Source organism: Rhinatrema bivittatum, chromosome 8 (assembly GCF_901001135.1).
Source record: "Rhinatrema bivittatum chromosome 8, aRhiBiv1.1, whole genome shotgun sequence".
Taxonomy (NCBI): domain Eukaryota; kingdom Metazoa; phylum Chordata; class Amphibia; order Gymnophiona; family Rhinatrematidae; genus Rhinatrema; species Rhinatrema bivittatum.
In genome coordinates this window covers 231,843,834-231,861,048 of record NC_042622.1, presented here as the reverse complement: position 1 = coordinate 231,861,048, position 17,215 = coordinate 231,843,834, and the positions used below count along the sequence as shown (strand labels likewise).

General features: G+C 45.5%; 1 protein-coding gene across 3 annotated transcripts in view; it reads right to left on the bottom strand.

The window, feature by feature from the left end:
• The window catches only part of LOC115097869 (unconventional myosin-Va-like), a 98,187-nt gene that overhangs the window by 70,687 nt on the left and 10,285 nt on the right, over positions 1-17,215 (bottom strand). The window contains exons 1-7 of one of the 3 annotated variants that reach the window (XM_029614001.1): positions 11,367-11,401; positions 8,963-9,073; positions 7,641-7,803; positions 6,584-6,728; positions 6,020-6,176; positions 5,427-5,570; positions 5,243-5,324 (exon numbers count right to left, since the gene is read on the bottom strand). In XM_029614001.1, coding sequence (XP_029469861.1) covers positions 5,243-5,324; positions 5,427-5,570; positions 6,020-6,176; positions 6,584-6,728; positions 7,641-7,803; positions 8,963-9,067 — 796 coding nt within the window. In that variant the 5' untranslated portion in view covers positions 9,068-9,073; positions 11,367-11,401. Of the gene's footprint in view, positions 1-5,242; positions 5,325-5,426; positions 5,571-6,019; positions 6,177-6,583; positions 6,729-7,640; positions 7,804-8,962; positions 9,074-11,366; positions 11,402-17,215 lie in introns of those variants that run through there. The other 2 variants (XM_029614000.1, XM_029614002.1) reach the window with 2 other exon arrangements.

Below are 17,215 nucleotides of genomic sequence, written 5' to 3'. Positions count from 1 at the left end.
AGTATCTGCGGATCATCCCCCTCTATGGGAACAGCACTGTCCACATCCCCAGCCGCATCCAGAGCGTAGGGGTCCTGGGGAGCCGGACGCGGGAGCCGAGCCCCCGTTTTCCCCTGGTCCGGAGCAGGCTTGAAAAGCTTAGGCGTAGGGAGAGGCGATGCTTCCCAGTCAGCTTCAGCCTCTAACAGGCCCATACAGTACAGTGAGCTCCGGTGGAGCGCACTGTTAGCCCAGGTTTGGACGCGCGTTTGACGCGCTAGCTTTACCCCTTATACAGTAAGGGGTAATAGTGCGTCGAAAACGCGCGTCCAACTCCCCCCCCCCCCAAAACTAATAGCAAATGCATGTTGATGGCCCTATTAGTTATTCCTGCGCGATACAGAAAATAAAATGTGCAACCAAGCCGCACATTTTACTTTCAGAAATTAAACGCCTGCCCAAAGGCTGGCGTTAATTTCTGCTGGCGCCGGGGAAGTGTACAGAAAAAACTGCTTTTCTGTACACCCTCCGACTTAATATCATAGCGATATTAAGTTGGAGGCCCCAAAAGTAAAAGTAAAAAGCGACACACGGGTCAGAAGACAGAATTTTGCCGGCGTCCGGTTTCCGAACCCGTGGCTGTCAGCTGGTTTGAGAACCCACGCTGGCAAAATTGAGCATTGGCTGTCAAACCCACTGACAGCCGCCGCTCCTTTTACCACGGGCCCTAATTTGTATAGGCCACCCTCCTGAATTGTGCGCCCAGGAGAGTGGCCTGTGTGCTCGCCAGCTCTCCCGCGCGTTTTTCTGTATCGGCCTGTAAGTATGCCCTATGCATCAACAATACAAATTGAGATGAAAATGGATGCTGCCTCTTTAAGGTAGATGAAATACATTTTCTCATAGGACGACTTAGCCTGTACTAGGATACAGAAGTTTCCTGGATTACTTCAATTCTTTATGTGGGGTTCCCGAAAATGAGGATTAAAGGCTCTCAAAGTGCTGCCGAATTCTGCAAGTCATCGATGGAGAAATTACTTACCTGATAATTTAGTTTTCCTTAGTGTAGACAGATGACTCAGGACCAGTGGGTTATGTGCTCCTCTGCTAGCAGATGGGAGACTGAGTCCGATTTCAAAGCTGATGTCACCCTAGATATACCCCTGCAGTAACCTCAGCATCCTTCTCAAAAAGCCATTATGGATATATATCTTTGCATAAAACAACTTTGTTAAACTTCTTAAAACCGATTTCAAAAAATGGAGACCACCAGTGCACTCAAAGTTAATGCCGACACCAGACTAACTGTGGGTGTCTTGAACTAGGGGTAGGCAAAGGCTTACCCATATTTGTTTAGTCTGGAGGTTCGCTTTCTGAGGTCTTCCTTCTCTGGGGCAGCCGTGGGCGGGATGCTGAGTCCATCTGTCTACACTAAGGAAAACAAAAATTATCAGGTAAGTAATTTCTCCATTTCCTAGTGTGTAGCCAAATGGACTCAGGACCAGTGGGATGTACAAAAGCTATTCTAGGACAGGGTGGGAGGCTGCCCATGGCCCACTTAGTACTGCCCTTGTGAAGGCTGTGTCTTCTCAGGACTGAACATCCAGGAAGTAGAACCTGGAGAAGGTGTGTAGGGAGGACCACGTCGCCGCCCGACAGATCTTGGCGGGCGATAGCACTTTGATCTCTGCCCAAGATACTGTTTGGGCCCTAGTAGAATGAGCTTTAACCTTTCGTGGTAAAGGCTTTCCTGCCTCTATGTAGGCTGCCTTGATTACTTCCTAGATCCAGCGAGCTATGGTTGCCCACGAGGCTGCTTCTCCTCGTTTCTTCCCGATGTGAAGAACGAACAAGCAATCCGTTTTGCGCAGTTCCAATCTTTCCAGGTATCGCACCAGGAGTCTGCAGACATTTAGATGGCGAAGAAGGCGCGAGTCTTCAGAGTCCTTGTGTTCATTCGGAGATGGCTTCATTCAGATGAAACTTGGAAACCACTTTCAGTAGGAAGGAGGGGGATGGTGCGCAGCTGTATGGTTCCAGGAGTGAACCTAGGGAACAGTTCCCGATAGGATAATGCCTGTAGTTCGGAGATGCAATGGGCTGAACATATTGCCGCCAGGAATACTTTCTTCACTGTTGAGACATAGTGACAGACTGCATGTTGGTCTGAAGGAGGCCCCTGCTAGGAAGTCTAATACCAGATTGAGGTTCCATAGGGGCATCGGCCACTTTAGCAGTGGCCGAAGTTGCTTAACCCCTTTTAGGAAATGGGTCAAATCTGGATGAGCTGATAGACTGAGACTAATACCGTTCACTTCGGCTCTGAAACAGGAGAGGGCGGCTACTTGAACCTTGAGTGACAACCCCTTCTTCATTCCATCTTGTAGAAACTCCAGAATCATGGGTATCTTGGCCATTGCGGGAGTATCTCGTGGTCCACGCAGCAGGCTTAGAATATTCTCCAGATCCATATATGTACCAGAGATGTTGAGAACATGCGTGGTCAGAGTAGGGTGTCAATCACGGGCTTCTTCAGGTGAGTCCTCTCAAGGGCCACACCATAAGAGAATCCAGATGGATCTTCGTGAAGAATTGGGCCCTGCTGGGGAAGGTCCCTGTGTAGAGGAGTCTTTGCATGTCTGCATACCATGGGCATCTTGGCCAGTTCCCTGTGGTGTTCTAACTTGCGGATGACCTTGCCCAGTAGTGGCCATGGGGGGGGGGGGGGGGGGGGAGGAGGCGTACAGTAAGACTTCCCTGGCCAGGTCTAGAAGAGGAAGTCGATCCCTTGGGAGTATGCTTCTCGTCTGCGGCTGAAGAACCTAGGGACTTGGGCATTGAGAGAGGTGGCCAGCAGATCCATGGCTGTTAGGCCCCAGCAATTAACTATCAGTTGGAAGGCTGTGGTCAACAGTGTCCATTCCCCCGGGTCCAGGCTCTCTCTGCTGAGATGTTGTCTTTTCCTGCGATGTGGGAGGCAGATATCCCTTGTAGGTTTATCTCCACCCATGTCATGAGAGGATCTATCTCCAGAGACACCTGCTGGCTCCTGGTTCCTCCCTGGCTGTTGATATAGGCCACCAATGTGGTGTTGTCTGACATTACTCAAATCGCAGGCTGAATCGCAGGCATGCTAGACTGACTGCTCAAGCTTCCAGGCGGATTATGTTCCATCTCGCCTCTTCCTTGCTCCATTGTCCCTGGCCTGTCAGTTCCTGGCAGTGGGCTCCCCACCCTCACAGGCTTGCATCCGTGGTGAGCAAGATCTAGTGGGGATAGGTTTACTCCTCTGCTTAGGTGGTCTTCTTGTAGCCACTACTGAAGCTGAGAACGTACCTCTGCTGGTAGTTGGAGGTGAATTGAGTAGTCCTGGGACAGAGGGTTCCAGCATGACAGGAGCAATGGAGCGGTTGCATGTGGGCCCTCGCCCATGGAACGACATCCAGGGTTGATGCCATAAGGCGGAGGACTTGAAGATAGTCCCATACCTTGGGGCATGCATTGGTCAATCAATCGTAATTTTTCCCTCAGCTTCCTTCTCCTCGGGGGAGGGAGGAAAACTGTTCTGTTTGGAATTGAAACAGGCCCCCAGGTACTCTAGAGACTGAGAGGGCTGCAGACTGTTCTTGCCCATGTTCACAACCCAACCGAGCTCCTGCAGTAGGTTCTTGACCCTGCTGGTTATTTGCCGGCTCTCTTTCGAAGACTTTGCCCTGATCAGCCAGTCAGTCCAAGTAAGGGTGTACCAAATTCCCTTCCTTCCTCAGTGTTGCTGCCATGACCACCATAATTTTGGAGAATGTTCTGGGGGTGGTTGCTAGGCTGAAGGATAGTGCTCAGAACTGGTAATGGTGACCTAGTATCGCAAAACGTAGAAGACGCTGGTGATCTTTATGGACTGGAATGTGAAGGTAGGCTTTGGAGAGGTCCAGGGAGGTCAGGAACTCTCCTGGTTGTACTGCCATTATTATGGAGCAAAGAGGCTCCATGCGGAAATGTAGTATCCGCAGATGACTGTTGACGTTCGAGATCCAAGATGGGTTGGAATGATCCTTCTCGGGAACGATAAAATAGATGGAATAGCGCCCTGTATTTTGTTGGGGCACAGGAACCGGAGTTATTACCTTCAGACTGAGTAGTCTTGTCAGAGTGGCTTCCACTGCCAGTCTCTTGGTATGGGAGTGGCAGGGTGACATCATAAATTTTTCCCGAGGGATGCTGCGGAACTCCAGTCCTGACCTAGGAGCCCTAGACTAATCCTCACACAACACTACCTCACTTTTTTTTCAAAACCAACTACCACAGACTGCAGGAATTTGCACCTCCACCATCTGCTGGAGACAGAGAAATACTGACTGACTGCAGGTGGCATCTCAGGGTATAGGGCAGAGTCAAAGCTTTCTCTGTCTCCATCTGCTGGAGGGGAGGCAAAACCCAGGAGTCTGGACTGATCCGGGTATGTACAGGGAATGGGAACGTGCCACCCAATTGAAAGAGTTAAATTGAGAATCTGTTTTTAAGTTGCTGGTTTGGGTATTTAAATGTTTAAATAGCCAGGCTCCTTTTTTTCTGGTAAGAGCGAGGACCCCTTGTAACCCTTGCTTCTCTGCGTTCCACACATCAGGGTTTTTCGCAGATTCCCTCACAAAAAAGTGCCGTTTGCAAGAAACTCTGCGTCGGGCCATGTCAGTGACCGGGCCAGTGCTATGGAACGTCTTGCCTATAGCACTGTGTTCTGGTCCTGATCTGGCAGTTTTTCCATACACAGCTTAAGTAGTATTTGGACAATAAAGGTGCATTTGCACTATGATTTAGCTGGATATAATTTTAAGTTTATATCAATGACAAACTAAACATTTTTTTTTCACTTTTATTATGGGTAATTTGGGATCTGCCAGCAGTTTTTAAATCAGTCCATGTCTCAAAAAAAAAAAAAAAAAAAAAAAAAAAAAAAAAAAAAAGATTGACCCAAGGCACTACCCAGACTGTGCCCCAAAATAAACAAAAACCGAAAGCAAACAAAATCAGTTAGTAATTACTCTTTATCCTACTAGAGGGTAAGGAAACAATGGGTGTGGATGTAGATCTTTCTAAGTAGCACAGTTTCGTGATCTGGGTTGGTTGGTTTAATAGTCCTCCGAGCTATAGTAGCATTTTGTGAAATCAGGACCCTGAAAGGTTCCGACTCATCCCCTTGGGAGCATCAGCCAGCACCTTCGAGACCCCTCTGCGTCTTCATCTCCCCCCACCACCATATACTCACAGAGACCTAATCCCAGGAACTCTGGCAGGTCAGCCGAGGCGCAGAGCTGGTAAAAGATGTGGTAATTCCTCTCTGCTTTAGCCTGCATGAGCAGAAGATACAGATGAGAAGAGCACCTTGCACGCCCTTATTTTCTTTTGTAATTCCTGCCTGGTTCTTGTTTGCCCTGTAGGCTGAGATGCACCTGGAAAGTGACCCGGGACTTCTCCAGCAGGTAGGTCTTCATGCTGGCTCCAATGATGCGATGCTTCCGGTCGAAGCCAATTTCCATGTATTTCCCAAACCGGCTGCTGTTGTCGTTTCTTGTGGTTTTGGCATTTCCAAAAGCCTGGGGAGGGGGAAGGGACACTGTGAAACTGGCTCTCCACCCTGCCAGATGGCCCAGGAACACACGACACACACCAGGAGCAGAAGAGAGGAAAACTGCCAGGAAGGCCGGCTACCAAAAAACCAAAGCAAAAGTAAAAAAAACAAACACACAAAACAAAAAAACGGAGAAGCAGAAGCAAAGGATCTTGCATGCCCAATTTAAAGATTCATATTACTTTGTTACTCCATCACATTTGGGAGTCTATCCTGCACTTAAAGGGGCCGCCCATACCAGAGAGTTTTCATTACCATGGTCATAAAAAAAACAAAAAACAAAACACACAATAAATAAACAAACAGCAAGTAGTTGTGGTGGGAATTTCTGTCCAGTAATTGTAGGGAACTTGGTCTATCTTAAACCCATAACCCGTATCAGACAAGGTCCCCGGGCAGCAATGGCGACGGTACCTCCATAATGGGGTTGGACGCCAGCACCTTCTCCTCGATATTGGTGTTGCCCAGAGATCCTCCCACCGTGGCAAAGTATCGCATGGCATATTTGGCTGACACTGTCTTTCCGGCCCCAGATTCTCCGCTTATGATGAGCGATTGGTTTTTATCATCCCTGAAAAATGCAAAAAAAAAAAAAAGTCAGAAGACTCCAATAAGGTGGGGGGTGGAACGGGAAGGCAGGATCTCTGAGTGCCACGGGGCTGCCTGCCATCAGCGTTTCAACAGAAACCCACACCGCGAATGACAGCTGAAGCATCGAAATCTGCAAAAAAAAAAAAAAAGCCCCACCCTCCCTCATGCCACAAACCTGGCTCTATGGAATTGTCAAAGGTTTTTGGGGTTTTTTTTTAAGATAAGAAAAAGATAAAATAATCCACACCCAAAAGGGAAGGGAGGATACAACCCGCTGTGCATTACATACTAAGCATGGTACATGCAGCCTGGGCCCTGCAGGGCAAGATGGTCAGTGTCCTCTGAAATCCCAAGCGTCAGCCCTCCGCTGATGCTGAGCAATCTTACCGGGCCAAGTGCTTGTAAGCTTCCTCAGCCACGGCAAAAACATGGGGGTCCATTTCTCTCACGTCCTGGCCACTGTACGCAAACATAATATCCTCTTCATAAATGGGAAGCTGCTCGTAAGGGTTAACAGCGACCAGAACAATCCCTGGGGAAAGAGGGAAAAAAAAACAAAACACGACAAGCCACAAGTGTAATCAGAAGATGGGCAAAGTCAAGTTCTCTGCCTGCCACACCTCCCCAGGCCACCCTTAGGTCTCGCCAAGACTGGGAATATCCAAGCAGAGGTCCGAAATGGAGGAGCATGCGCCATGTGAGGCAACTCTCCTCCCTCCTCGCACTAGGGCAGGACACCTCTCTCGAAATGCCCCTCCCCCCTTTGAAGGTTTCTTCGGAGAAGCAGTGCATTAATGTCAGACGGAAACGCTGCTCAAAACATTGCAGGCACCCAGAGAGGAGTTTAAGCCGCCACGTTCCCACACGCCCACGTCCCCTACCCTTGATATCAAGGGAAGGAGAGAGAGGGGTTGCACAAAAAAAAAAAAAAAAGGCTACATGAAGCAGCTCCGACAGATTCTCTGGTATCACAGGGCAGGACGTGCCCAGAGCCTCTGGCAGTCAAAGGGGCAAACATAACGAAACCCAGAAGGAGATGGACAGGCCCTGCAACAGTCTCGTGCGTGCACTTCTGGGACAAGGAAGCAACACAGGCACCCTCAGAACGTGTCCATCTTAAAAAGTCATACCAAGCCAGCACGTCTGGGAGCAAGATTCCTTACCAATCCCCTGACTTTGCTTCTCATTTGTAAGCAAGTGAGAGCAGGAAGCGGGATGCAGGTTGAGGGAGTCATTTAGAAGCCTTTAGTCACCTCAATCCCACAAGCAGACCCTTTTAGCCAGTTGAAGCAGCGTCATCACCTCCGTTGCAAGTTATTTTGTGGTCTGGCGAGCGGCATTAGCGTGCATTTTGATGAGGAAATAAGAGCACGCAGGGAGTAAGAGCCCAGTCTGCGGACGTTTACAACGAGCCCGGCAGCCGCAGCTCTGTGCTGCTACTCACCGCAGTAGGTGTAGATGCTGCTGCTGTCCAGGAACCTCACTTTCAAGTTGTGCAGGACAGCGGGCTCGTGCAGGTAACTGAGGGCCGTCAGATCGTTCACGCCCAACAGAATATCGGGGTTACACAGAAAGGGCAGGCATGGGCCTGCTGGATACTCCATGGTCTTAAGAGGAAAAAAAAAAAAGTTAAGAAAAATAAAAAAAACCTGTGGCACTTCTCCCCCAGCTTCCCCTTCCTCCCCGCACCACTCTCACCCTCAATCCTCTTAACTACTGGCGTTCAGAATTAAAATACTCACAAAAGGCCAGGTGTACGCATTTTCAAGTTTAAAGTCCAAGAATAGGAAGATCTAGTGAAAGTGTCCAAGCTGCGACAAGTAGTAGCCAGAGCCACTGCTGTGTGACTTCATCCAGCAGCCAGATTTACATTCATCAATTCCAGCAACTTAATGCACTTACAAAATAACGTAAAGCTCGGGGGAAGGGGACAGCAGGTAAGCAAGGTGCTGACCATTATCAGAAAGCAGCGGCGTGTGCTTCCTGCCTGCGTACTGCCGAGCGTCCAACCCGGATTCAGACTGGAGAAAGGATGCATGCCAGGACAGAGAGCGGGGCCCCGGGGAGCACGGTGACTTGCTGGAGATAATACAGCATGCAATTTAATGCCACTCGGCCTGCTTCCCCCCCAGTGTGGAGCAGGGTCAGGATGGGAAGCACTGGATCTCACAGCAAAGCATGCCCTCAGTCATCGGAACAGGGCAAGCTACAGGAGCCATGGCCGGACCAAAATCTGGCCCTTACCACAGGCAGCGGGAGATTTGGGGGAGCAATGGTGCATCGGGGACACTTTTCCATCTAATACAGTTCTGGGCCCACTGCTGCTTTGATCGGCACAGGATTCTGGAAAGCCACACGATACAAAGCAGAAGAGCAGGATGGGCTCCTGGACAACGCCTCTCGCCTCTGATCTGTATGCGTTTTTTTTTGTGTGGGAGGGGGGAAGGAAGAGCAAGTGAGGGGGGGTGGGGGACTTAATTGGCTTGGCCCCCCCAAAGAGAGGCATTGTGCTGCCTCTGCACGTAATGTCCAGCAAAGCAAGATGGCAGTGCCAACATGAACTGCCCAGCAGGCCTCGAAAGGCTAAAGGGAAAAGAAAATCCACAGGCCAGGTAAAGCCAGCAACAGCCCAGCAGACAGGCAGGCAGGCAGAAAACGGTCATCCTGGGTGCTTTTCTGCCAGCCTCCCTTTCTCTGAACGTGGGCACAGACGTTCCTGCCTGGACAGAGGCTCCATCGAGCCAAGACACTCAACTGCCTGCCTACCGAGCCATCTTCCAAAGTCAGACGAATGCAGGCGTCGCCTTTCTGGTAATCTCTCCTTATTTCTGCGCGCTTCCAGACCTCTCGGCTGTCCGGGATCCAGACCATAGTACCCTAGAGAGAGAGAGGTAGACAGGATGCTCAGAACACGGGGCAGAAAGCAAGTTACCATCTTGATGGCGCTTTATACTACTCTGCCAAGTGGGAGCCATTTGTAGCGTAAGGCAGAATAACGTACAGAATTTCATTCATCTGATGAGGGGAGATGAAGACGACATAGGAGTTTTGTGGGTTGGAGGCATCACCTATGACGAATTTTCCATCCAGGGCCCTTTTAGGTCTCGTCGTGCAACACCTGCACGTACCCTCACTGCCTACGGCGCCATGGAACAGGAAAACTATCAATAGCAGCACAGAAAGGAGAAAGGCTTCTTGGTGTAATGAAAAGAGCAGCCACCAAAGCTTTTTTATTTTATTTTACATAACTATTGAATGTATGTGGGTTATAAATTTAAGATCTCAAGTGGGGAAGAAACCAGACAAGAGTCACATATAGTGGCTTTCTAAAGAATTCGAACCCCTAAAGTCAGGTGTGTGGATTACAAATGACACTTTCACAGAATGTTCCAGACTGTATGTTTCATGCAAATGAGCATGCTCTTAAAGTAAATTTTCAGTCACAATTCATTATTTCTCTGCATTTTTTGTAAAATAAAATTAAAAAATGAAAAATGCTGTTTGCATAAGTATTCAACCCCTGTGCTGGGGAAGCTCCAGGTTTACACAGATGAAAGTTGGTCTCTACCTGTGATTCATGCAAAAGGTCAGCTTTTCTGGATAAAAGACCCCCTAATTCCAGAACCATTGGTCAGACTGTGAATCTGAAGGAAAGCTGTGAAAATGAAGACCAAAGAGCATTCTAAGGAAATGAAAGATAAAGTTATAGGACAATGTTACACAATAATATCCAAGAGCTTGGATATCCCGGTGAGCACTGCTGGATAAATTGTGAGGAAATAGAAGCTGATTCATATCACCAGACAAGGCAGCCTCTCCAAACTCAGCATCAAAGTCAGAAGGGGACTTGAGAGAAGCCAACAATCACTTTTTGTTTTTAATTTAAAGTTTATTGTGAAGTCTGAGAATTACAAACATTAAAGAACACAAATAAGCAAAATACAGACTCTAGGCTCAAACAAACAAGAATGCATATTATCACCGTAAAACCTCAACAGGCAAAACCAGTAGTGTATAGAATATTTCACAGACCCCCAAGCCAACATTTGTAGGCAAAAGACCTCAACTTCTGCAAATAGGAAAAAAACCCCACCCCAACTTTACTCCCATTTCCCCTACAATTCCAATAACCTCGTCCAGCGCTATACCCGCCCCCCCCCCCCCCCAAACATCCTGCACAGGTGTAAATGGGAAACTAAATATGGCAAGAATAAGATAAAAAGCCAAGCTACCTCAGCGCGACCCCCTAACCAGTTCAACCCAAGCTATATAAGGGGCCCAGGCTCTGTCATAATATACTGTCAGCTTCCCCATTAGAAGTACTCTAGCCAGGAGAGTGCACACATGATCCATGGTGGGTGCCGCTGGTTTACGCCACCACGGGCTACTTCGCATCTAGCAGCCACTGCTATATTTAAGATCAGTTTCCGCAAATCCTCCCCCAACAACTAGAGTAATGAGGAACAGCTTGGGATCCTTCTGTACAGGGGTACCCGAGATCTCACATATTAGTGTGGCTACTGCCTCCCACTAGTGAGCAACCACAGGACACGACCACCAAATATAGGAAACAAATCAATAGCACCTGAACTGCAATTCCAGCAACAAACGGTCAGATCCAGCAGGATACATCCCATGAAATTTGGCTGCTGCGAGATACCATCCGTACAGACGTTTATAACAGTTTTCCAGAATGTGAGAAGATACTGAACTCTTCCCTATCAGATAGAAACAAAAGATCCCAATCATCCTCATCTATGGTTCCCACAGGGCATTTCTCCCATGTGACTTATGTGCCTGGGCTTGAACTCAAAAACACCGATCAGGATGGAGTATATTTTCAAAAGTGATGGACTGATAAAGCAGCAAGGGAGGCTGTCTAACCAAGCTGCGGAGGCAACAATACAGAATTAGAAGCCAAATGTCTGATCTGGATTCTTTATTAGTAAGAGACAGAAATCTTTAAACAAGCCCGACTCAGGCCGAGTTTCGCCCTCTTACAATGGGGCTGCATCAGGGGCTACAACATACAAACAAATAAAAACATACTGATAAATTGAAATCATAAAAACATAAAACATATATGTGTGGTGTAACATGGAAAATGATGCTTGAAACTGGATATCTGCAAAAACATCAAATGTTCATAATAAAAGTGTATTGCCTTTACCTCAGCTTAATCATTTAGATGTTTGAGTGTCCGGGTTGAAAATAATTGCACATCAAGTGGTCTGTATTATAATAATAAACAAAAGATTTGAAATTATTAAAATAGTCTTAAAAATATTCTGTGATTGTCTAATTTAATAAAAAACATATGTACCTCTGAGAAATTATATCGTGTACCGCAGTGTTTGAAAAACACTTCTCCAATGCTGCAGAAAAAAAAAAGAATAAAATAAAAAAAGAGAAATAAAAGATGGGATGAAAACAAAATGATGGCATAACTATTTTCATGTGCTTACTTAAATATTTGATCAAACCAAAAATTTGCTGTATCCCTGTTGAAAACCAAACATTTCTTTAAAATGCACATAAAATGCCACTTGCCTGATCTGCTCACGGCCTTGTCATCATAAAAATGGCTCTGGCAGAATTCTTGATTCACAGTCATACAAACCACCACCTTCTATTGAAAAATTAATATGAAATCGCAAATGATGCAACTTAAAAAAAAACAAAAACAGCTGTTCGTTTGAAAGATTACTTAAAAACATCTTAATCTTGATGTAAATGTGTCACACTAATCTACTTTATACTTTTGCTGCAGTCACGCAAATAATTAATCCATGCTGCCATATATTTTAACCCTGTACTGTTTAAATAAACTGTCTCAGTTCAAAGCGTATTGCTAAAGAATTGAAACACATAAAGAGAGTGTTCCTAAAACAAAAGAAAATGTGAAATCGAGAAAACTGTCTTGAATCGGGACCAAAAATAAAGTTGCCGCGTTGGAATTGCTAAAATGATTCGGCCCACAAAGGGCTAGATTTTAAAAGCCCTGCGCGATTAAATCCTGCTGGATTTACGCTCGCAGGACCCTCACGCACTGGCACGCCTATTTTGCATAGGCCGCCGGCGCGCGCAAAGCCCCGGGACGCGCATAAGTCCCGGGGCTTCGTAAAAGGGGCGGGAGGGGGCGGTCCTGAGTCCCCCAGCACTGCGGCCTGTGCCGGGGGATGCCGAGGCGGCGTGGGCAAGTTACGCCTGCTTCAAGCAGGCGTAACTTGCACAACAAAACGTAGGGCTGGGGGGTGGGGTGACGCGGAAGGAAAGTTCCCTCAGAGGCCGCTCTGATTTCAGAGCGGCCTCGGAGGGAATGGAAGCACGCTGCGCGGCTCGGCGCGCGCAAGCTGCCGAATTTTATAAGATACACGCATATCTTATAAAATCTGGCGTACTTTTGTTGGCGCCAGTTGCGCCAACAAAAAAGTATGCGCGTGCGTACTGTTTTAAGATCTACCTCAGCGTGTTTAAAAAAAAAAAAAACTGACCAAAAGGTAATGCTTACATTTTGATGCGCTGTGAAGTCTCTAGTTAAGAAGCGGCAACCTCTGTCTCTCTCCGATCGTGATAGGGAAATGTCAGAAACGTCGGCGGACTTTTAAAGGCTTTAAAAGCGCGCCAATGCGGTTGTCAATCAAAAAAAGGGGGCGTGGATCAAAAATGCCCGTATGTTCATGAAAAAAGTATGGCTGTGATCAGAACTAGCGGGTCTACCTGCGATTTGTATGGTAGATTACTAAAATGCTGAAAAAATGCTTAAATCTATTTGTATCAGCGATTAAAATGTGATATGGATTAAAAGGACATTGTTGTAAAGTGGTCAAAATGGAATCGCAAAACAGAGCCAAAACAAGAAACATAAAGATAAAACACACAGCGATCTTGCCAAGTGGTATAATATAAATACCAGTAAAAGCCAAAACGAGGAGCTTAAACAATAATAATGAATACTAATAAAAAGTTCAAAAATAATCACTATTTTAATTGCAAATATTCATAAAAACTTTGCCAAATGATCAAGGAGCTCCACACTATTGCCATAAAAACTGAAGGGCTAAACATGAACACTGAGATTGATATATGACTGGCGAACAAACAAAAACATGTGTGCATGGATCTAAAAATATACCTTAAAAACTGAAAAATGAAAAGTTAAAAAAAACAGAGGCATATATTCATAGATAAAAAATATATTAAAATATAAAAGAAAAATATACCATGGATGTGGATAATGAGCTAGGAAAAGGCAATACCATAAAATGAATAAACAAAACAATTTAAAGGAAAACAATAATCTATATCTAAGTTCAAACCATTAGGTTCCATAGTCTTGAATTCAAATATATATTTCTGCTCTATCTGCAATAATAAATTATCTAAATCTCCTCCTCTCCAATTTGGAATAACTTGTTGTAAAACACAGAACTTATAATCTTCAAATTTGTGATTTTTCTCTAGACTATGGGCCTCATTTTACAAAGCTATTGCAGGCCTGCGCTACTGAAATCGGGGCGGAGTCGGCCCCGGAAGAGGAGGAGTCGGGGGCGTCACCGGGGCTGACTCCGCGAGGATGGCGCGCAGAGTGGATAGGTAAGGCCCTTTCCGCTGGCTATTTCACACCCAATAACTACACCTTCTATGGTGTAGTTATTGGGCGCGATGCCGCAGCGATCGCTGCCGGCTAGCACAGGACCGCCCCCCGCCCGACCAGAGTAGTGCAATTTTCTAAAGTATCGCAGGCCTGCGATACTTTAGAAAATGAGGCCCTATGTGATACTAACGGTTTGGATACGATTTTCCTATTGATACTACTTTTGTGCTCTATAATACTTTTGTTAAATTGCCTGATAGTTTTCCCCAATATATATTTTGTTGCAAGGACACAATACAATGTACACAACTGAGTCATTTTTATGATGACAAGGGGCATTTTATGTGCATTTTAAAGAAATGTTTGTTTTTCAACAACATGGATACAGCAATTTTTGGTTTGATCAAATATTTAAGTAAGCACATGAAAATAGTTATGCCATCATTTTGTTTTCATCCCATCTTTTATTTCTCTATTTTTTTATTTTATTTAATCATTTTTTTTCTGCAGCATTGGAGAACAGTGTTTTTCAAACACTGCGGTACACGATATTATAATTTTCTCAGAGGTACATATATGTTTTTTATTAAATTAGACAATCACAGAATATTTTTAAGACTATTTTAATAATTTCAAATCTTTTGTTTATTATTATAATACAGACCATTTGATGTGCAATTCTTTTCAACCCGGATACTCAGAAACATCTAAATGATTAAGCTGAGGTAAAGGCAATAAATACACTTTTATTATGAACATTTTTATTATGAAGCATTTTCCATGTTACACCACACATACATATGTTACCATTTTATGTTTCTTTTAAATTATGTTTTTATGATTTCAATTTATCAGTATGTGTTTGTATGTTGTAGCCCCTGATGCAGCCCCATTGTAAGAGGGTGAAACTCGGCCTGAGTCAGGCTTGTTTAAAGATTTCTGTCTCTTACTAATAAAGAATCCAGATCGGACATTTGGCTTCTAATTCTGTATTGTATATTTTCAAAATACCCTTAGTGATCCAACAGCCCTATCACGGTAGTCATCAAATAAAGATTTTACGGGAAGATTTTAAATGTCCGGTGCGTGTAAATTCAGGTCTTTACAGGCATGGCCGGGCTTTACGTGCGCCGGGCTCATTTTCCCCGAGAGGCCCGGCCACGCACGGAGAGGCCGGTACCTGCTCGATGGCCAGGCCAGGTCAGCGCCATTGTTCGCTGTCCCAGAGCCTCGTGCGCGAGCCGGCTGCTAGCGCATGCAACTTACTTCAGCTCAGGAGCTGAAGTAAATTGCTCTACAAAAAGGTAAAAAAAAAAAAAAAAAAAAAAGATTATTGGATTTAGGGGGTGGGGATGAGAGGGGAAGGGCTGGGAAGTTCCCTCCTTAATTGGAGAGGTCTGGGAAAGGCAGGGATGCGTCGCCGCACGAAAACCGCACAATTCCCCCCCTCCTTGCGAGTGCCACACGCGTGGATCATAAAATCCAGCGCGCATGTAATAAAATCGGCACGAAGGTTTAAAAGTCTACCCCTTAGCTTGATATAGGTACCCAAGTACTAACCTTGAGTGAATAAAGGAAGCTACCCGAGTGTAAAAAAACAAAACAAAACCCAATCACTGTGACAGAATAAATAATGTTCACGCAACGTGTCAAAAGCTAATTCCATTATAAATTGAGCCTAATCTAGTTAAGCCCAACTTTCTCCAACACCTCCCCAATGCAGAGACATTACCTGGGAGGAAATCACCATGTTGCAGATGACAGGAGCTCCTAGGCCAGTAATTCCTGTCCCCAACAAACCTCTTTCCAAATTTATACCATAATTACTCTAGAGCAGTGGTTCTCAACCTTTCTAATGCCGTGACCCCGCAATACAGTTCCTCATGTTGTGGTGACCCCTCGCCCTGCCCTCGCCCTGCGAGGGCGGGGTGAGGGCAGGGCGAGGGTGGGGCTTTGGTCATATGGGGGCGGGGTTATGGATGGGGTTGGATTTTAGTGCATACTTATTTATTATGACATTTATAAACAGAACCACCATTCCTCATAAAACAATAAAATTAAACATAAAGCATCAGTTATAATAGTAAAACCATACTAATAAAAGAATATTTTAAAATTACTGATAAATAGAATTTCTATTAATTAAAATCATATACATTTTATAATTTCCCAAACACCAATAAAATATTTCAAAACAGCACATATATCAAATAACACACAATAATTAAAACTAATAAGGATTTTAAAAAGCCCCTGCTGTCCATACATGGGAGCTCTTGATTTCCAGTCACCCTGATATTGTCGAGGATTAGGAGGTTATCCTCTCTCTCTCACACATACACTGTCACATACATACACATTCATGCTCTTATACCCACCATAACCTCTCACTCTCACAGACACTGATACACTCTCAGGGTGTAAGACACTCTCTCCCCCCCCCCCCCCCACTCACACACACTCTTACTCCCCTGGATTTTCTCATACACACTCATGCTCTCACTCTTACTGGCTCCCTCACAACCTCAGAGCCTCTCAGATAAAACTCTATGCAGCAGAAATAATGCTGAATGTTGAGAATTGTGTTATGCAGACTAATCTGGAAAATGCACTAATTTCTACATGAGTCATAATGAATCAGTCCTCAGCTGCAGGCTTCAATTGATTATCCTGGCTCCCTTAATGTTTGCCAAATACAGTTCATGTGTAACAGCAATCCTAATTCTCCACCAGATCAAGCTGATTTCACATCCCACTTCATACTTTGTCACCTCCAGCTGAGTCAAACAATTAATCTAATTACTGCCACGTGGCTATTGGGGAGGCACTGATTGCTGCTATTGGCACTGAAGCCCATTCTGCTGCCTCCTTTGTGCAGGCCCCGTGGGTTTCCACTTCCTCCATGTTGATCTCGCACATTGTGAGATCCGCCATAGAGAAAGTGCTACTCTTGCACATTCCCAAAGATTACATGTACCAATCAGTAAAAAGTAATTTATTTTTTTTTTACATCTGCTTCCCTTTCTTATTTTTTTGCCATTTCCTTTTATATTGCCTTTTTTTCTATTTCTTTTCTCTCCACCTATCTTCTTCCCTCAAACACACAGTCAGGTTCTCATTCTCACATGCATTTCTCTCTCACACACACAGGCTCTCACTGTCACATGCTCTCTCTCTCATGCAATCATTCATACACACAGTCTCTCACTGGCACAGGCTGTCTGAGTCTCACACACAAGCTCTCTCACACCCCCACATGCTGCCTTGCTCAAGCACAGGCTCTCACTCTAACATGCTGTCTCTTTCACACACACAGAGGCTCTCACATGCTGTCTCTGCAAACACACACAGTCTCTCAACTCACTCTCACACACAATCTCTCAACTCATCTCATACTCGCACACACCTCTCTCTCACCTCTG